At 39.3% G+C, this 22,514-nt stretch overlaps 1 protein-coding gene across 1 annotated transcript in view; it reads left to right on the top strand.

Annotated features, from left to right (window-relative positions):
- The window catches only part of grm8b (glutamate receptor, metabotropic 8b), a 126,294-nt gene extending 116,779 nt beyond the window's left edge, over positions 1-9,515 (top strand). The window contains exons 11-12 of the mRNA XM_035665793.1: positions 4,607-4,853; positions 7,882-9,515. Of these exons, the coding sequence (XP_035521686.1) occupies positions 4,607-4,853; positions 7,882-7,931 (297 nt within the window). The 3' untranslated portion in view covers positions 7,932-9,515. The remainder of the gene's footprint in view (positions 1-4,606; positions 4,854-7,881) is intronic.
- The last annotated feature ends 12,999 nt before the right edge of the window (positions 9,516-22,514 follow it).

Here is a 22,514-nt window from a genome sequence, read left to right as displayed (position 1 = left end):
TTTTGTCTCACACACTGGGAACCACTAACACCAGAGCTATGACTTCTTCCTATGGAGGGTATGACTGTATGTATCACATTTCATGGCAGACCATCTAATAGGTGTTGAGGCATTTCACTCAAAACCACAAGTATCAGCCTCATAGTGAGGAATATGGACTATACCATGTTTACATTTTATACATATCTGTATTCTTGTCATCAAAATTTTCCTGATTTATTCTGTATTCTTGTCATCAAAATTTTCCTGATTTATTCTGTACATGACATCTATTGCATTTTCGACCATCCTGGGCGAGGGAGCCCTCCTCTGTTGCTCATTCTTAGGTATCTTCCAGTTTTTTGGGGAGTTATTCCCTATTCAAGTTGAGGGTGTCAGGACAGAGGGTGTCGTATACTGTACAGACTGTAAAGGCCCATGAGAAAAATGTACTCCCTGTCCGCTCCCGTGTTAGGATGGTAAGAAAGAAGTATTCAGATTGGGATATATGTGACTTTATTTTATAAGAGTGGTTGGCCTTCCAGCACTTTCTCCTTTACTCTTTTCTGAAACATGTCATGCTGCCCCTCTGACCTTCACACTGTTCATGGTGTTGGTTTTGTAATAACAGCTTGTGTCGGAAAGGCCGCATAAATCACTTCAGAGCTTGTTTTTTCTCTCAGGCCCACAAATGAGTTTATGCTTCGCTGTCTGTCATACATTTTCATAATGATTCCTTGATGTGTCGTTGGAATTACCAGCGTCGTTGTTTTGGGCTCTTGGGGGGAAACTCACCATCTGTCGCCACGTTTCCTTCCTTGTTCTTCTTCTTCTCCGTGTTTGTGGCTGAGCGGAGCCCCATGGAGGATTCCCCGCTGTCGGTTTGACACTCAGTCAGAGGACCATTAACCCGGGCGTTGACTTACGTGAGGCGGTTGCCATGGCAACACGGGTGGTCTCTGAGCAGTGGTGACGGTTGGCGGAGTTGTGTGGGAGCGTGTGCACAGGTGTGTTGTGACAGATGCTGGAGGGTGGAGAGAGAAAACAGAGGTTTGTGCTGCCTGGTTGAGCTCTGCATGCTGTGTGTGTGTGTGTGTGGTTGAGCTTGAATCTCTGATAACGCTGAGTTGATGTTTCCTTCTGCTGCAGCAGACGGTTGGTTTTCACCCCGAAACAAGTTTTATCAACATCAACGATGGTGACGAGAGAGAATACAAACATTGTAATGCTTCCTGTCACAACTGAAAGCACACAGATGCTCTCGGCCTTTTACCAACAACATCCATGTGGATGCAGCTGTGTCTCATTCCAGTTCTGTCCCAACTCAGTATGCATTTATTGATTATAAAAACAAATTTACTGCTGCATTTAAGAAGTTACTGACTTTGTTTTCAGACAACAAACTCTTTTTTTGATCCATCTCTAGTGGACACGTGCTTATAAGAGTCTGGAAACATCTGGAAATTTTAGAGGCAATCCACTCCTCATGGCTTTTATTACAGTTAAATATAGTGTTTTGCACCTAAAATTCAGGCTTATGGTTGCATGTTATATGCTGTCTCATTTGATGACAGTTGAAGTTATTTTAAAGGTCCAGTTGTGTAACAATTAGGCTCTATTGTCAGAAATGGAATATAATTTGCATCCAACCATTACAGTAAATAGTTATTTAACCTAATTTATTATTATAATTTTGAAAACTCAGGTGTTGCAATGGTGTTGATTTTGTTTGGTATTGTGACTATAAAGTGAGTTATATTGCAGTCCACTCAGGGTATGGGATCTGTGTTACTGTGGATCAAGTCTGTAAATGTGTCCTCCTGTCACTAAAGACCCGAAGTTACACTTGAGAGCCTTCACAGCAAACTGCAGACAAAGATAACAACACAGAGAATCAATAGGCTCGTATTGGCTCATAAATACAGCAAGGAGCCTAATGATGCGTTCAGGCTCATCTGTCAAACTGATATGCGGAGAGAGAGAGAGAGAGAGAGAGAGAGAGAGAGAGTCGTGGTGTTTCTCTGCTCTGTTGTTGATCCCGTTTAAATTAAAGACATAAATTATCAGTAAATGATCGTCCAGCTGCTTACATGATAGAGCTCCAACAGTTAAACAATCCACTACTGAAAACGTTTATACAGCTCACAGTTAATGATGAGTTTGGAGGTCCAACTGCAAGAGCCCTCTTAGTTTAGTATTACTGTTAAAATTATTTCCTTGTAATTCCTGATTTTTTTTTTCCAGTGTGTAATGTTTTTTTACTTCTAGTTCATGTCAATTATTTTATTTACTGCTGCTGCAGACAGAACCAGGGCTTTTATTGAAACAGGCTTATATTTGAGGCAGGCCTTTATTTTGTATTTCCCCTTGCTGTATATTTGATGGTTCTCCCAAAGATTCATTGGCGACTTGAAATAGCCCTGTGATTGACTGGAGACCTGTCCAGGGTGTACCACACCTCTTCCCCAATGTCAGCTGGAATAGGCTACATCCCCCTGTGACCTTTACCTACCTAGCAGGTACAGCTAATGGTTGTATATGTTAGTAAGAAGTAGTTAGTAAGAAGTTCTGATTCTACTCATTTCCAGTAGCTCCCACTTAACCATTTTTGTGATCACTGTTAAGCTCCTGTCCTGTCCAATCACTTCAAGCATTATGTTTCACATTAAAAGTGTTCCAGTGGCTCAAAGGGCACAATCTCTCTCCATTTCCTGATAGGCTTTTAATTTGAAAACTCTATGTTGAATTTCATTATCAGTAACCGTGATCGAAAAAACAGCATAGTAAACAGATCCAAACGCATTTGTCACTACGACACAACAGGAAAGTGCAGCCCAATATTCAGCACTTTGACTTTTCTACCAGTCAGCTGGAGAGTAAAAACTCATAACGACAGCTGGTTATGAGCCAAAGTATCAGCCTGAGCAGACAAAATTATCAGCTACAAACACGAGTCACTAGATTTATTCCAGTAAATGAACCGAGCAGAGTCGACCATCTGTTGGTTTAATGAAGGCTGATGGAATTATTACTGCTGAATTCAGTCCTTCAGACCATGATTTAAGTAAATCCTCCTGTTCAGATCATCACATTTTATCTGCATGTATTGAAGTGAGAAGTAGTTTCAGTGTCAGCAGAAAGAAAACAGTTCAATGACAGATATTTGAGTCATGAGACCAAGATCTTTGTACATGATACAACTAAATGAAAAGTTATTTTTTCTGATATATTTATCAAAGTTTCGGGGTGCCCAGATAGCTCACCTGGTAGAGCCTCATTCACCAAGGCCGAGTCCTTGCTGCAATGGCCATGGATTTGAACCCGTCCTGTGGCCCTTTGCTGTGTGTCATTTCCTCTCTCTCCTCCCTTTACTGTCACTACTATCGATTACAGGCAATAAAAAGCCCAATATATATATATATTAAAAATGTATTCTTCACTCTTTCTAAAGTTACTAAAGGTGTTGCTTCTACTCCAGCCAGTTAGGAAGGTGCACCCAGACTTAGCTTTGACATCCCTTAATCAAGTGAAGACGTTTGACTAAAACATTTCATCTGAATCTCACTCTTCATTTACATTTATTAATTCAGTATAATAAAGTATATTAAGTATAGAGTAACACTAGTTGTAACACTAGTAACTTGTTTCCCCTTCAATCATTTCCATTATCTATGAATAAGTTTTCCTGCTGACACAAGATGTCTCCTACTTCACTGTAAAGTCCATTCTCAGTGGATTTGCACTGGTGGCTTCAAGTTTCTACATCACACTGTATAAGTTGCAAACTGAACCATGACTGACTACTGACAAACTATTTGTAATGTCGCAAATCATGATTTCCACTTTTAGCATATGCATCTGAAAACATCCTTTATACATCATTCCAAAGCTCAAACATCCAAGTGTATGTACAAGAATGAAAAACTTATTTTTGAGTGGAGGGGAACTGAGTGGAGTGTTTGAGGGCATGAATGATTATTTTCATGGCGTGAATTAGTAATTACACAGCTTGAATTTAATTTCAGAAAATAATAACTTGAGGACATAAAATTAATAATTTGATGGATAGAATTAGTAATTCAAGGTAACAAATTAAAGGGAGGCTTCAAGTAAGAAGTCCTGTTTATATTCACTGTATCCTCAAGGTCTAACGGACATGTTAAATCTACTTCCTTCCAGAAAATATTTTCAAAGATGAATTTTGAAAAAATTACAGCCTTCTTCTTTCTTGTGTTTGTTGGCAAATTGCACATTACCACCACTGAATGTCGCTCAGCAAAAAACAACAAATTGCCTGCGCACTCATCTCATCAAAATATTGCTCCATAGCACCACTAGTGCCGAGGAAACCTGTACGCAATTTGAGTGCACCAAACATTTTTCATTATTTGAGACCAGATGGCATTTCTCATTTGATGTTATGATTATAACATTTCTGCTAATTCAGATTTTCATTAAGTCAATGTGAAAACGTTTTGCGGTATCATATTAGACAGTTAACAGAAGGTAAACAGTAAAGTTGAGGTTATGATCATTATTGTTAAAGATGGTATCTGACTGTCTTTCTGAATCTCAGTGCACCTGTCGCCATCCTGTAACTCTTTCCCTCATCGGTTTTTCTCCTCAGATGTACATCCAGACGGCCACACTGACCGTCTCCCTCAGCCTCAGCGCCTCTGTCTCTCTGGGCATGCTCTACATGCCGAAGGTCTACATCATCATCTTCCACCCCGAGCAGAATGTCCCCAAACGCAAACGCAGTTTCAAGGCCATTGTCACTGCCGCAACCATGACCAGCAAGCTGTCGCAGCTGGCGGCTGAGCGGCCCAACGGCGAGGTGAAGACAGAGCTGTGCGAGGGTGTGGAGGCCAGCGGTGAGTTGGGACGGGCTTGTTACCATGTTCTAGTATGGTGCAACCAGGTCTCTGAAATCCGAACAGTAATTTAGTTTAGTTTAGTAAATTTAACATAATTTTATTATAGTAATTAAAATCAGTATATGAGTTATCTCAACAAAGTTACAAAGCGCTCCACAGGAAAAATGTAAGACAACAATAAAGAAAAGGCAGGACTTACAGGTATACACTGGCACTGCACTTACAGTTCTGGCAGGGCAGAAAATTGACAAAAAGACTAGGAAAGATGGTGTCTTATCACAGTGCATTGATCCATTCTACCTCAGATGTTTGTCCATGGATATTACATGGCTGTATGCTTGATCTGATGAGAGTGCTGGAGGCAGCTGAACTGATGAGAATGGGTGTCCATATACTTTTGGCCATATAGTGTATTTCTGTAGGAAATAAGAGGATTTTGAGGGACTGCTATTTTAAGATACCTTAAAGGACTTTACAGTCAGCCAGCAAGTACTGATAAACAAGAAAAAGACAGTTTATAGTAAATACTGTTAATTATTTTCTGAACAAAGGTACTAAAAGAAGAAGGGTGTCAATTTCTCTGTTAAGTCTACAACGTGGAGATGAAGGTAGACTCGGAGTGAAGCCTTTCTGCAGTAATGAGGATTTAACAGGAAGTTGACTTGAGTTTCTTTAGATGTCATCTGAGACCAGATATGATGAAGCTGAACTGTTTACAGCTCAGAGTTATACTTCAAAGCTACTTCTTGGTCCGTCAGCAGAAAAGTGGGAGTCGGATTGTTTACTCATCAGAGACTGAACTGATCTGCTTAATCTAACAAGCAGCAGCTCTCACATCAGTTTTACTTTTGCAACCTTACACGAGGCAGAACTTCCTCTTTAATCCTGCAGAGTGTTCAGTGTGAGGCAAATAAGTCACCAAGGATCAAAATATGAGATGCTTGTGAGTCCTTATTTACTCCTGCTGGATATTTTACCTTTACCTTTAATATCAGAATCAGAATCAGAAATACTTTATTGATCCCCAGGGGAAATTTGTTAAATAATAATATGGTTCATTCATTCACACATTCAGCCACAGTTTTCCTGCTTTTCCACCATGTTACACCTTAACTCGACCCTACATGCTCTCTTTTGGTATTACGTTTTAGATAATACTTGGTGCTTTTTTGCGACATATCAAAAAAAGCATCCCTTCATATCTTCTGTTATAAGAATAGCAGCTCTTTTAGTGTGCGTAGTTTGGATGAGCGAAAGAGAAAGAGAGAGAGAAGGAGTGGTGAATGTGAAAGAGAGAGGAAAAGTTGAGAAGTGAAGCTGTCAGACCAGCAGTTGATGTACAGTGTAGGTTACAATTTCGATTGGGAAACAGAATACTGCCTTGTGTCATCGGTTATGGTGTCATAAGACTGTGGGGAATATTTTCTGACCACACATAAGGCCCCTATTATCAACTGAGCATAATTTTATCACCACAGCCCACTTGAGTATTGTTGCCAACCATGTGCATCACTTTAGAGCCATAGTCTACCCACTCTATATCTATCTGAACACAATCCTATAAAAGTCAAGGAGATTTCAAAGTACTTGGTGATGTCTGGACCGCTGACTCCAGATTAGCTGTGATATCTCCAGGGCCTCTCCTCAGTCGTTGTGTGCAAGATTTACAGCCTGGTTATTCTATAGCCTTGCTTCATGTTTTCAGTTGATGTGGAAAGCCTATACATAAACAGTAAGGCAACCAAGGGCTTTCATATCACCTGCATGTCACAGCCCCAGGCTATGCAAAGATCTGTATGGCTGAATGGAAAGTGTCTGTGTTCACAAAGTGTCCAAAACTACCCCGGAGGTACCTTAATGACATCTGGGGGAACTTCTTTGCAGGAGGAGATCAATGAATTTGTTCACGTTCTAAACAGCTAATATGGTCCCACAGCATATGTACCATCTTAGCCTTAGCTGAACTATAAGAAACATAATTGATTCTGGTAGCTGCCACCTATTTAGCCATGTCTTAGGGTGACCTTCCAGTTCTTTTGAAGAAAAATAAACGTTGAGACTCCTCCAGGCCAGATTGCGCCCTGCTCAGCCTTGGGGAACTTTGTCTCACTAAGATTGATTTTAAGTTCAGTGGCCAGTATTATCTGCAGGTCAAGGGGGTGGTGATGTGGGAACGGTTTACCCCAGCCTATGAAAATATCTGGATGAATGAAATAGGTCCCTTTTCCCTGAGTCTGAAACTCCTTTCCCAGTAGCTCTAATACATTGGTGATTTCTTTGGAATATGGCCTCATTCCCAGGAGTTCAGCTAATTTGATTGGTCCACCCCACTTACATGCCTTTCCTAGACGTGAGCACTTTCAAGGGCATGGGACCCCTAAAGGGTTGATGATGCACTGAAGTTGCACACGCTCACATGACACCTGAACCATCATTATTTGCTCCAGGTGCAGTTGAATGACATGAAATGATGAATGGATTGTACTTGTATAGCACTTAGTAGTAGTAGTCTTCTGACCACTTAAAGCACTTTTACACTATACATGTCGCATTCACACAGTGATGGCAACACTCATCATAAACAGAAATTAATCCATTCATTCACATTCACGCACAGCATCAGGGGCAATTTGGGGTTCAGTATCTTGCTCAAGGACACATCGACATGCAGCAGGAGGAGCCGGGGATCAAACCACCAACCTTCTGATTAGTGGACCGATTGTGCATGAATATTTGAGTTTAGATAACTTTTCATTAATCTTGTAGGTTGTTAACTCAATCAGCCTTTCTGCACAGCGAAAATATGAGTCTTTCCTGATGGGGATGCTAGATCTTTTAAGAATTGTTAGCCTAATGTTAGTTTGGATGCTCAGTAGCTCAGCTCTATATCATTCATTACTTGTAACTTCCTGGTTATCTGTTGACTGACCAGAAATCAGCTTTTGAACTTAACCTGCATAGGACTGCAGCGAGGTGAAAGCAGGGTGCCATTTTACCAAACTGCTGTTTGCTTTTCTCTCCTTAGTGCCACCAACAAAAAACACCTATGTCAGCTACACCAACCACGCCATGTGAAAAAATGATGCCTTTGACACGAGGACGTCCTGGGACATTTAACAAGCAGATTTCTGTCACACTCAAAGGAGACGTCACCAGAGCCCAAGACAAAAAGGAGGTGCTCTGAACAATCTGAAGGATCAGAACGAAGTCCTGACAAACTGAACCATTACATTTGTGGTATTTTTATGTTTACAGACACACAAACAGGGAACAGGCCCGAATGGCGCGAAAAAAGTCAAAATCATCCAAGAAACCATGAAAGCAGGAGGATGGTAACCTGAAAGACAAAAAAATCTATTAAAATAAGTCTTCAAAAAGAAATACAAAAAAAGTTATTGTTGGGACCAACCATATTTGTTGTTATTCTAATTGTACGTTTAAAAAAAAAACTTGTGGTTGTGAAAATTTCTGATTCTTGTCTCATGTCGTCCGTCCGTCGACCTACATTATGAGATGAGTCCGTCGCTGTTTTTGGCTAACTGAATGGTAGCTGTTGGTTGTGAAATGTCCAAATGCCATGGTTGAATTGAAGCATGCCCGTTTTTTATACAAATGATCTATTTATAATAAAGGAATGTTTCACAAGTCGGTGCCATGCTACAGTCTGTTTGAATAAGAGTACATAAGAACAACTGAAGAGAATGTACATTGTTGATGGTTGTTGGGATGTCGTTGATTTTCCAATCAAACAGCGGTTGTCTTTTCAGTAGAAACAAAGTGTTTGTGCTTCTTACTGTTGATTCTTCAGTGCGAGTACAAAGCAAGTTCGACATAGCCAGGCTTTCTTTGCCATAGCTGGTTCAACAAAACCGAAAACCCCAGTCAAAGATAAAGGGTATTACAACAGTGGTTATCATCTTTTTTTCTTAACCCAGGCTTTCATTCACAACATCATACACTACCTATTTGAGTTAAAGATAAATGTTTGTATGTGTGAATGGGACTGTGATATTAAATTCTAGGTTTTCCAAAATAACATTAACAAATTCATTAACAAATGTTAATGAAATGGCTGCTGGATGTTGTTGGGTAGCTAGCTAGCTGGTCAATATTTATTATTTATTGGCCAATTATTTTTCCCACCGGGGAAACCAGACCTATCACCAATCAGAGATCAGAATCAGAATCAGAAATACTTTAATAATCCCCGTGGGGAAATTACTAGATGTGAGTGTTGATACAGAGCCATGCCAGCACTAACTGAAAACATGTTAGCCAACCACCTTGCCACATGCTAGTGAGTAAGCTGGCCAGTTCAGTTGGCTACAGGACAATAATTTCATTAGTTAAATCAAGAGACATGTTTTATTTGTCTTTTTGGAGCAGCTTACTCCAGCAGTGCAGTGCTCAGAGCGGTGCAAGTAAACAGTTGGTATGAAACAGCTAATATGGTTGCTCCCTCCATTTTAGATGCCACAGTTCACCGTTTCCTTTAAAGGTCACATCTGTCAAAATAGTTTGCTGTTGGTCAACAGTGCAAATTTGCTTCTCAGAGTTCACTAAAGTTGAACCTGAAAACTCTGTACAAATTTACTTCTTCTATGTGAGCAAATCCACTGGATTGCAGAGATTCCATTGAAATTAACTGACTGCCGCTTTAATGTAAAGATGTGAGACAGATTGGGCTCACAGATACCTCCTGGTGGTTGTTGGTGCACACAACAGCTCCTGCACCATAGAATTAATAAGCAGATGACCATTCACTTTGGAGAAGTCTAGCCAAATGAAATAAGCAACCAGCGTAGATTACTGTAGATCCTCTTCACTCACTCCACTGGAGCTGCTGCAACATCTATGTTTGTCCATATAAAAGGAAGTGTTAAAATGTGAGTTCTGCTTTCACAAGAAATAATGATTTTTATTGTGTGAATAGAGGATGATAGATAGGATGTGACAGGAGAGATATGTTTGTTAAGGGGAAGAGAAGAAACGGGAGCAAATTCGACATGCTCCTACATGATGCGGCTGCAGAGCAGGAAATGAACAGAAACTCCATCCACTCTGGATTTGACCTTTAAGATCATGCAAACCTGAGTCTGGCAGGAAACTTAGCACAGTGTGTGCCTCATTACAGACTTTAAAAAAGACAAACAGTCAATGTGATCAATATGTGCTTTGGAACAGGAGAGGTCAGATCAATACACGCTGCCAGAGAGAACTCCTCATGCATGTAATGAATATTTCTGCATCTCTTGGCAGAGAAGAAGAAGAGGACAGGTATAGTCTGAGTGATGAAGCCTCTAGGCATCCTGCTTTTATTTCCCCCGACACAGCTCCCATTTCTCGCGCTCGCAGCCAGCTGAAAGAAAAGAACCTCAATCTTCACACTGAAATAAATACTGCTTATCTGAATTTCTCCACAGGTTTAGATTTTTCTGTTTGATCAGGTGTTTGCTGTCCTCAGGCTCAAGTGTTTAACAGTTTAACAGCTTTCAGGTAAGAGTTTGTAATTCCTGCTTCAGGACGTCTGTACTCATTACACTCCAACTGCGTCTAAAAGGTGGCTTTTATGTTTATCTGCCTATTCTTGTAACTGTTATTAACTTTTTTTAACATTAGACAACATTATACTGTTATATTGTGCACATAGTGTGCTTTCTAAAGGTGTCGAAAGTGAGTATAAGAAATCAAAAGACGCGGACGTGTTTTATCTTGATATTTGTAGAATACATTAAGACTACCCAGATGTCAGTTGTACTGTGTACTGTACACAACAAAAATTTGCTTAAATGTCATGCCACATATCTGTGTATGACTGGATAGGAGGAAGGGTCATTGACATTAAAACTGCAAATTAACATTTTGACACTTTGGTATGGATTAAACAAACAAGATATAAGAAATGAATGAATAAAGTTTTGGTGTTGGTAGGTGGATTTTGTAATCTCTGGACACGTCTAGGCAAGCTCTTTTCTACCTATTTTCAGTTTTTAGTTAAGCTAACCAGCTGCTGGCTCTAGCTTTATATTTGACAGATATGAGAGTGAACTCAGTTCTCACATTTCAGATAAAGTAGCAGCTGATAAATACTAACATTGTCTTTGAGAAGTGGGCCATTAACTGCAGGGTGACGTCTGTCCTGCTTATGTCTGTAAAACCTTTTTGATGCTGTTCCTAACACTCCTGAGTTACTGAGTTTGATGTTTCTTCCATTTTACATTTTATTTTTGACAAATCTTCCCTCACAAGTTGCAGAAATATCACATTGTACCATATTATTTTACTGATCCCACTGTGTGTTGTTTAATGGGAAGAGTTTGGCAGCTCCTGGTGAGTCAGAATGTGTCTGTATTTTCAAATTTATTAAAAAACACGATGAGGAGCTCAAACTGGAGGGAAAAAAACCTTCACTCCCTGAATATGTCTAAAAGAAAAAGGTTAAGAGGTTGTTTGTTAGGTCACATGATTGATTTGTTCAGTAAATTGGAACTAATGTAACGGCAACCACTGACCCTGACAGCTCTAAAACACAAGGGGCCAATTATGTCTTAACATAACCTTTTATGTCTTATAGAAATTTTGATTTTGGGACAGATCGATAACCTGTCAGAAATAATAGTAGGACTTACCAGGACATAATGATCCCCTCAGGATGAATTGTAATATTGCTGATCCCCTGATTTTTCATCTAGCACCACCATTAGATCAACATTTGAATTAGACCAAATACCATACTGACATTCCCATCCCATCAGCCTAAACTGTACGTTAGTGCTAATGACAAATGTTAACCCATGCTAACCCACCATCCTAAGTCGATTAACGTGGCAAACATTATACCCGCTAAGCATCAACATGTTAACATGATCATTGTGATTATGTTAGCATGCTGACTTTAGCATTTAGCTCACAGAGCCGATAGCATGGCTGCAGACTGTTAGTTTTATTTAAACTGGAGCTTCGAAGATTGACTTTTGTTTAGATTAAATATGTTTTACTGCTTTAATTTTACAGCAAAAGTTACGGCCCATGAGCCACTGTTAGTTGTTTTATGACACAATATATATAAAGAAAATTCATCTTTTGTTGTTCAAAACATAGGCCTACCAAAGCCTTGAACTTCTACACCACAACTGAGCTCAAGACAAGACACCAAGAAAAAGTCGCCCAGTGTGTAATCTGTTTCCTCCTGCAGGAGAAAAGGCATTACCTACTGTATCTGTTTACTTTATTCAGCAGCTGTCTGTTCTAAGAATAAGTAGACCCAACACTGACCCTTGTCGTGAACAAGTGGATGACTGAAGAATCTGTGGCCAGTGTGTCGCTAAGTGTTAAATCCATCCAGTAGTAATAATCAATAATAATCAGCAGTTCTTCTGTCTGCAGTGAGTGTCGGGCTCAGCCTGAGGGAGAACCATCTGAAACAGAAATGTGACAGACCGGTCTGAATCTGTTCCCACAGAGAAAGAATCAGCCGAGCAGGTTGGCAGAACACACTGGTTGTATTTATGAAGTGACTGCCAGGAAGTAATCAGCTCCAGGGTGGACACAGCCAAAATAATCAACAAAAGGAAAATTAAATTCTTCCCACTGAGGTGTCCAAAATAAGGATTTAAATAAGAAGACAGGCTGCACACACACCTACATTATTAGATACTGTAGGAGAAGATAAGGCACCAAAAAGTGAGACAGCAATTCTAAATCTGTAAACATTGTTAACATATGTGTATACTGTGTCCCGCCAAGTGTCAGACTTTTGGTTATATTGTGTGTATCACTGCCAGTTTCTGTGAGGTTCCCCCACACTTTTAAATGCTGTATTGTATCATAAATACTTTACTGTATTGGAAACACAACAATGTATATACTGATGGTCTGTCCTTTCTATTATATTTTTATTGTTTTTTTAGGCTGACATTATATGCTAAATCAGACTGGAAACAAACCCTTCTTTTCTTCAGAATTTGGATAGGGAGTGTTATAAAAGGTTGTAATCCAGAAATTATATCTACGACCTTCAAGGATCACAACATGGTTGCATGAGGTCCTCCAGAGACTCCACCATGACTCTGCATCAGAAAAATGGTTAGAGGACCAAGGTGCCACCAAAAAAATTGGTAAATAAATGATGGGCCACCAGTGTGCTGAGAAAAAATGTCTTGCTGATAGTGTGAGAGCAGAAAAGTTGCCTGATCCAGGACACAGCAGCCTCTCACAGCATGCTGTCAAGTTCCCCAGAACACTGAAAAATGTAGTGCCAAGAGTGTGTCATTTGCAATAAGCAGTGGCCACGGGGAAAGGATCCTAATAATCTGGTAATTTCAGATTTGGTCATTTCATTTTATGGTAGCCAGCTAAGCATTTATGAAAATTACATATTTGCAGTTAAACAGCACTAAAGTTAGTCACCATAAGATACTGGTTATATCAGAAAAACAAGTAGCTGAACAGTCATTAGACAGGGGATGGGAAACAAAAGATCAATACTTAATCAGACACACACATACTTAATAGAGGGTAAGATGGACTGCCGACAGTCCGTTTCCTCTCTGACTGATAACAGTGATTCCAGCAGGTTCAGCTTCTTCCTCTCAGCAACTTATCTCCAGTAAACCACTCTGACACCGACGGGAAATCCTGCAACATCAGCTTAATTGGCTCTCTGACAGACACACTGTAGTTTTTTTCTCATTACTAAGCACTTTCATCCAGCCGCTGTAGGTGGCCCCGGGGCCAATTACTCTGTGAGAGTTTACATTGTTTCAAAAAAATCTGCATTCTAAAGACAAAGAGGTTAGAGGGGCCGCACGTGAATTCAAACACTGAGGAAAAGCTTATTAGTTTCATACTGAAATGGCAGAACCAGGAATAATGTCCTGTCTAATCAGCTGGCATCAGTTCCAGCCAGGGGCTGCACTGAACGTAAATGTGCCCTTCAGTCAAACTAATATGAATATTAAATGGAATCTACTTGCCTGTGACAAACTTTTGTCAGTAAAATGTCAATGCTCTAATTTTGTTGCAATTGGTTTGTTTCGTCTTGACTTTGCTGGTTTAGTGTTGATTGAAAGAGCGTCCACAAAGGCTTGGCATTGGCGTTTTGCCTTTATAAGGCAGCACGACAAAAAGAAGACTTTCTGTCACCCCTACTTCCTCCCTTTTGTAAATAACATAAGTAGTAAATAAATAAATGTTATCGCCTCGCAGGTTGTAGTGGTCTGTCAAAGGTCTCCCTTCTCTCGGCAGAGTGAAACATTGCACATTTTTGTGCTTCGACTGTATATACCTACATCCTTTGCTGTGAGGGAAGTAGCTCATCTACTCTTCTGCCTTTTAAGTAATATTCAAAATTGTACAATACTGTGTGCAAACCCCCGATGAGAACACAGAAACACAAGGTTTGAAAAGGCGTGGAATACAGTATTCCTAAATGCTTTAAATATTTCCACAGCAGTGAAGCAGCAGCTGAGAAGAGAGATCTTCTATCAGCACCTCCAGACTGCTGATGAATGCAGGAATAATTTAATAATAAAAACGGATGCTCAGATACTGTCATCCTCAATAATCAATATTTATTGTAAAGTTCAAGTAATGCCAGCTTCGTCAGCTCTCATATTAAAAATATATGGTCGTTCTGTATTTTCCCCCGTTTTTCACAGGAGCCTCGCCTTCATGTCATCAGCTGATTTCACAACTCGTCAGGCCTGATGGATTCTGACGCACAAAAGAAGGTTTATTTTTAACCTCTAGCTCTGAGGATCGAAAGGAGTGTCTGTGTCTGTGTGTGTGTTTGTGTGTGTGTGTGTGTGTGTTTGAGGGGGTTCACAGCTTCTCTCTGACTCTTGAATGTTTTAATTGGCTGCAGGTGGGTTCAGTCCCAGGTGGTCTGTGAGCTGCAGCGACACATTCAGTGGTCGTGGTTCAGAGGAGGTCATTTAGCTCAGAGTTGACAGCTCACCCTGATTTGGATACGACAGATATATACACTGTATATTTTGAATTCGTTACACGTAGTGGACAGGAGACAATTAAGACATCTATATATCTATCAACTAAAAACATATCTAAAGTGACAGTGATATATAAATTAAATCTAAAACACAGTACAAATAAAAATAAAGAATTTTTTTTAAAAGAAGAGATTTTAAAATATTTTCAAAAAAAGTAAAAAATTAAAAAATATGTTTTATTGAGAAACATAGAATAAATTATTAATTCCCAAAGTGATTTTGTAAGTTAATAGTATATAAGACATAAAATAGACAACATATGGCCATCTATCAGAGATTAGGTTGATTTTTGCTTGTTTTTTTGCGTGCAGTGATTTAAACAGGTTGTTGTAGATTGACAGCAGCTCTAAAGGTTTTGAATGTTTCAGACAAGATATTTCCAGTTTCACTTTTATTCAGAAACTGATCACTTATTTGATGCTGTCAAGGTAGTAGTTCATCAAGTCTTTACCTAAGTTCTTACACCCCCAAAGAATTGATTTTATTTTTATATTTTTTACATTGTTTTCCTTTAACTGCTTTTCCAAACGGGAGACACGACTGGAGGTGCAGAGCTCTTTTAAGGACACACACACAAACTATTTTCCTCAGGATGCCCGTAATAGCAATCCATCGCCTTAAAAATGCAAGCTTCACAATTTTCTCCAATTTTAGTTATCACTGTCTGAATAAAACCTCCAATTGCCCTGATCGGCTAAAATCACAGTGAAATGGAACATTTTCAGATTCTCTTCCAGAGAGATGACAGACAGAGAAGAAAAACATTTTGCCCCTGACCAACATTTAATGTTAAAGCAAGATAAGATTTGGTATTTTGCACTCTCAGTTGCAATACCACCATCATAAATATGGACAGCTCTACACATGCGTTTGTTGACTATTGTTCTTATATAAGTTGAGGCAGAGCACCTGGAGGACATCAGAGCGACAACCAGAAAACGTTTTATCCATAAAATATGACCAAAAAAAATCGAATGTAGGTTTAAGATACTTCCGGGTTGGCTTCACTTTTCAGACCAGGAAGCTCTGTTCATTATATATAGAGTCAATGGTTGCAACCAGTAAGCAAATGTTACACAGTGCAAGAGCAGGCGTACGGCGTGCAGAGTGGGAATGACGTAGACACTATTCACTCTTACAAGTCAGTAAATGATAGCGAGGCTGTTATTTTAAGGTAGAAAAGTCTCATAATGATGAAGTTAAAAAAAATAGACATAAGTAAAAGTCTAATTCTGCACAAATACAGAAAACTCGTCCGGTTTAATGGTAGATTTGGTTCAATAAAACAACTTGTAACAATATTTTCAGCAATCATTCAAATTGTCATCATTTTATCCCAGTTTTTTAATTTTTTAATAGGCCCGAACTGATAATTTAAAAAATATAACACTGCAAAAGTGAATCCCAAAGAGCTGAGTTTTGCATTTCACGCTCTTGATTTATGACCTGAGCAGACTGTGCCAAAAAAAAACAATAAAATGTTTTACCTGAACTCAAAATGCCATCTGTGATGAAACTGCAGGTGTATGTAAAGCAGGGGGGTGACTTCCAGCTCTGCTCTTTAAACTGTCCAGAAACTACAAATCCTCCCAGTTATAAATAAATGGAACTGGTGTAAACTACAATGGTGCCTGAAATGACAGCTTGTCTGTTTCTGCCTCAGCATCAGCTCTCTAAACTGCTGTCACACTCCACATTTTGTTGTCTTTTGTTGATTCTTTTTTGTTGAAAACCCATTATGCCTGACATTTTCTGAGCATGTTGGAGGAGAGGCGTGCACTCGCTCGATGCATTCTGGGTGTTTTATTTTTGCAGATTAAATATATTCATATTCAGATAAGGCTGGTCACAGTGCGAATCTTGCGTGATATTAACATGCAAATCAGATGGATGATTAGCATGTCAAATCTGCTGTTTCTATCTCACAGGCATCAGCGCTGACTATTTATAAACTGAACAATGAAAAATGTTTTTAACAAATTGACTTAAATGTATACATAAACATGAGCCTACAGACAGTGCAGAGGTGCAACAGCTTTCTTTTGCAGACCGGCCTTTACTGTACAGCAGAAACGTCAGATTGTTCCCTGAGGGGTCTGTTGGATTAATGGACCTGCTTTAAGTCAAGTACATCAGTACAGATTTTCCTCTCTGTAACTGTCAAAAACTATTGAACATAAGTAAAAAACAACTCCAGGTGCATTAGTACAATTAATTGTCTGCATTAACAGCTGTCATTACTGTCATTCAAAACTACAATAACTAAATAGTTGGGCCACAAAAACACATCTGACATATTATCAGCTTATTAAGTATGTAACATGTTAGCCACAACTACTGCCTGCTTCCACATCCAGAGGTCACAGAGCAACATGATCCTCTCATTGGAGTTGTGGTTACGTCCAATATTCAGTCCTTTTAGCTGTGGTTTAACTCCTGAGGAGAATATGTAACATTTCTAGTCCTAATTGATGAGCACTGTGAGTGACACCTTGGTATTTCTTTCATATAGATGCATTTTCAATTAACATTTTTCAAGCTAAAATCTAAAATAACTTTAATCATCATTGCATCATTGCATTTTTTGCATTGCTTTGGACAAAAGACAGCTTGAAGTGACAAGAAACTGTATCGTGCCATCTCAGGCTGTGTAATTTAATATTTTAGGATGCAGGAGACGATAAGTGATACGTTTGTTACAGGGATCTCGGTTTTTGTGTGTATGTAAACACACTCACTGAGCCTGATGTGTTCATCATCATCTGTGTATATTTTTAGCCATGCAAGTAACATTGCTCAATGGATAGCAATGTCAGTCTATCAGTTGGCCAATCCACCACTTTGGTCCAGATTGAAATATTTCACAACTGTTTGATGGATTGCCATGAAATTACGTTCAGACATTCATGGTAAAAAGGAAGGGAAAAATTTGGTGATTCTCTGACTTTTCCTCTAGTGTCACCCAAAGGTTGACATTTGTCTTATACTTTGGTTCATACCTATACCTGCAAAGCTAAGAACATTCCCATCAGCCTCAGCTGTACATTGTGTTTAGTGAATTAATTAATTAATTACATCTGCTAGTTAGCTCTATAATTGTGAGCTCAGAGCTGCTAGCTTGGTGTAAGATGCACAGAAGATGATTTACAGTAAAACCAACACTTCATGTAAAGTGTAACTAAAAATATACTCAGGTGCTGAATACACATTACACACACAAACACACTACTGCTGATACACACCTGCCCATGGAGACACAATCAGCCCGACACACACACACTCTCTCTCTCCAGCAGCTTCCTCTTCATCATTTCCCTCCTGGGTGGAGGCTATAATTAACAGTGGCCCCCTGGGGCCCCTGCAGGCGCAGATGACCCATCCTGGATGCTCTGCAATTAATGATCCACATGCTGTCCTGTCACGCACACAGTGCATTATTTACTGTAACTTTGGCTGTGAAGGAAACGCTGCATTTTTCTTCATTAAAGGCGCCGCTCTGAGGCGGAGTGTTTACTCACAAATACACCCCGAGGATTGTGGGAGATAAACTGGCTCTGGAACCAAGGACGATGTCAGAAGCTAATAGTTGTGGGTTTATTTTATTATTTATTTATTTTCTTTGCCATCCTGCTATCTGTTTCAGAATTTTAAAGTTTTAGACCAGAGCTGCGTCACAACACTACCAGAAATCACGAGACTGCGTGTTTGCAACTGTGGGTTTTCAGATTTCTGAAAAGTGGGTTTTGTAAACTCAACTGTGACTAACAGTCTAGAATATGAGTGCAAATGTGCATTAAAGGTTTCTAAATGAAAATTTGCCCTTTCAAAAGTTTCAGATCACCATTTGCGAGGTGTCACACCTGGAAAACACTGGGAGAACAGTGACAAATATGAAAGTGAAACTGTGTTGGAGAAACACTAAAGAGTTCTGCAGTTGTGAAGAAGGAAAACTATGATGATATCCATCCCATATTTATGTAGATGTAGTGGAGTGGAGAGTGGATGAAGTGGAGAGGCAGAGCATGCCCCCAAACCTCCCTCACAGGGCAAAAACTCATGACCTCACTATTTTTACATTTCTGGCTACGGCTCTGGCAATACATATCCAGTCTAGCTATTAAATATATAAATGGCCACTTACACTTTTTAAGATTCATTGTAAGATATCTTAAAATCAGATGGAGATAAAGATAGAGATCTTAAACGTAACAAACAAACCCTTTTTATGTTTAATGCTACCTGTCAGTCCAATACATTTGTGGATATCTGCAATCGCAGTGTTTCTAGCCATAAGTCTAATAGTAGAAATTGTATTTTTACAAGTTATAATATGAATTATGGATATCCTTGATGACATTTTTACTAATCATAATGCATTTTGGATATTCAAAATTACATTATGGATATCTGGAATGATTTTTCATTTTGCCCTTTCCATCCACAGCCATTGAAAAAAGGAACAGCTGCGAGCATCACAAACCCCCAGAAATGAATCTTTTTTATCATCAGGCTTTGATCCATTCTGTCCAATAGCATTTGCAAAGTCTAGAAGAGCAATATGATTAAATAATAACCCTAACTCCTATAGGAAGGAATTACATTTTTGAACACACAATGCTATGTTACACATAATTAAGAGAGAAAATAACCCAAGTTCAGTTCAGTTTCGGAGCATTTTCTGCTGCCTGATGGTTCACTGTGGGGTTTCTCTGGGGAACACTGGCAATGTGACGGCCCAGGATGAGAAGATCCTTGTCTGCTGTAGAGCTGTCATTTGTATTGCTGGCTGACGACTCTGACACTGCCTTTTCTCCATTTGAGGACGTCTGTAGTGTGATACTGGACCACAGTTCCCTGCCAACCCACTTTAATCCAATGTTTAGCATTGACCCAGCATCATTTTCTAAAAGTCCTTCCTTCAACTGACCTTGAAGAATGATGGAGGCCTGATGATGCATCCATTGGATACTGTCAAGGTGATCTGCTCCGCAGCATGCTGCGTTCAATAGCTCATCGATGCAGTGTTTCTGTTGTCAACCACACGTCCCGATCCAACATAGATTCTTAGGATGTGTTCAATAGTGGTGATCATATTATTGATTATTGTCATAAACCAAAGGCTGAAATTCTGCTTAAATCTTATTTTAATACTTTTAGACTTTTTCTAAAAGGATGAAGATGATAAAGAGATCAAACTGAATTTAGACGTTGAGTGTCATGTTTACCTTCCTGAAACTGCTGACACACTTAGTCTTTCCACAGCCACCCCAACAGTCTCTGATTAAGATAACCTTCCTCATAACATAACAAGGACACTCACTTTAATTTCTTTTCCACATCATTGCTGTTATTGATTTAGACTCGGAGGGGGTTGAGCCGAGGTTTCCTCCAAGTCTCCTACAGATGCTGCAGATACAAATGAAGGTAATTTGTTCCTCTGAGGTCAAACTCTTCCTGAAACATGAAAAAGCTGTCAGAAAGTTGAGGACGGACGTATGTGCAAAGCAGAGTTATAGATGGACACCTCCAATGCATCCTAGGCTGCATTCAAACCATGTTGGCACAATGCACTCATTATTTCAACTTGGATGTCTTTAAGCACTAAATTCGAAGATGGTTGGCTTTTGTTAAAAGATAAATGGAAATTAACATTTGTATATAAACACTGGGTGGCACGGTGGTCCATTGTTTAGCACTGTTGCCTTACAGCAACAGCACAGCCAGATTCAAACCAGCTGTTTGGCTTTGGCCTTTTTGTTTAGAGTTTGCTTCCAGGGACGAGCAAGTTAGGTTAACTGCAGCAACAGGATAAGTGGCTATAGCTAATGTACATTTATCCCCTTCAAATACACGTGCATTTTCAATTTGTGCATAAGAAACAATGCTTAAAATTCTATAACAAAAACCTTGAAAATGATGCAAGAAAAAAAATTGCTTGGCAGAGTGTATTAGTGTATTGATCAAAGGAAGATGTGACAAAATACAGTGGAAACAAACTCATTAATCATGATGTACATGAAGCATGTCACTCCAACATCTGCTGAAGCTAAACCACAAACAAAATCCTCAGAGCTCTTACACTGTAACACTCCTCAAATTGATGGATAAAACAAACAGAAATGGCATATTTACCTCATGTTTTCTACATTGTTTTCACCATTTAAGCTTTGAGATGTTTTGACTCATTACCTCATGTCATTGTGGCGTCTTCTCCTGCAGTGATTTAATGGCAGCTGACTGGAGAATTGCCATTTACCAACTGTTTATCTTGATGCACTTAACTCCTCATATTTGCATAACACAAGTCAGTACGCACATTACTTAGCTTGTTTGCTAATTATCTGGAAAGTTGGTTAAAATAGGCGCTAAATGGATGGAAAGCTGCCTCATGTTAAGGGGCCATGTTAAAGCTAACATGATGTATTAAGTTAAGTAAATTTCTGTAACAGTTATTGTTGTAACAGTTATTGTAATGCATTCAGTAAAATGAAATGTCTCCCAGATATTGCAGATGATCAAAAACAGATATTGCAAATGGTCCAAACTATCCACCAGGTAGGAAACACTGATGGATCAACCTGACCACAAGACAAATACAATTTGTGAGATTGATGTCAAACAATGCTCCGCAATGATCTTGTGTGTTTTGATGTTTGCCAACAGAAACACACAACACTTAAATCATTCTGGGCTGCAGGCCTTCCAGCAGTTTGTTTTCCCTCCTCAGCAGATGAGCAGTGGAGGGAATGTAAATAGGGCAGTGGGGATAGAAGAGAATCAGTGAAGTGTATCTGGGTGTACAGGTGTACTGTTTGACGGGATGAATGTTTTTTGGTGTAATGCATTCAGAATGAGGCAGGAGCCGGGGAGAACACATGCTGTGGACAGATAAGTGTGATGAGTAACACGTAAACATATTCAACAAAGAAATGCTTTTATGATTGTGCAGAAATCCAGCAGAGGATCACAGGTCGTCCCAGTGTGACGACACCAACACGCTGCGGTAATAGCTTGGCTCAAAAAATAGACATTCAGTGGATCGCTCTGTACATAGGCCTATATCTGGATGTGAGCTGCTAAATATACTTTTTTTTCCTGACGTTTCTTAACAGGCAACGAATAACAAGAAAACATTTTTGCTAAGTGCTGAAGGTGCTCAAGTCGTTATTTTAGGAAGATGCTTTGTGAAAATTCACACTCATCTTTGGATTCCTAAGCTCATGTCTAATATTAGCCCATGCATTGAAAGAAGCATGTCACTGTTAATTACCAAGTAAGGGTTTAATCTTTTTGTCTGTAAACTAGTGATATAGAAACTAGTAAGTCAGTTAAGTTTACTTTTAAAGAAGGCAAAGAAAAGCAAGAAAATTGAGAGGCTGAAACAATTGACATTTTGGAGTTTTTCCATGAATCAAATGTTTCAGCATTAGTCATAAGTGTAGTGCTGCAACTTTTTTCTCCAAGTGAGGAAATAAAATATTTGCAGTGTGCATAATCTGGTTGAAAATTCATATAATTTTTTTTAAATGTGTAAGGCTCCAATCATCACTAAAGTATACACCGATCAGCCATAACATTCTGACCCCCTGATCACCCTGGTGGTCAGAATGTTCTGCAGCCCCAGACCAACAGACTGCTCTGCACTGTT

Source organism: Morone saxatilis, unplaced genomic scaffold (genome assembly GCF_004916995.1).
Source record: "Morone saxatilis isolate NCDOM2014 unplaced genomic scaffold, NCSU_SB_2.0 Contig2, whole genome shotgun sequence".
Classification (NCBI taxonomy): domain Eukaryota; kingdom Metazoa; phylum Chordata; class Actinopteri; family Moronidae; genus Morone; species Morone saxatilis.
Note: the sequence above shows the minus strand (reverse complement) of the source record. Positions and strands in the feature narration are given on the sequence as shown.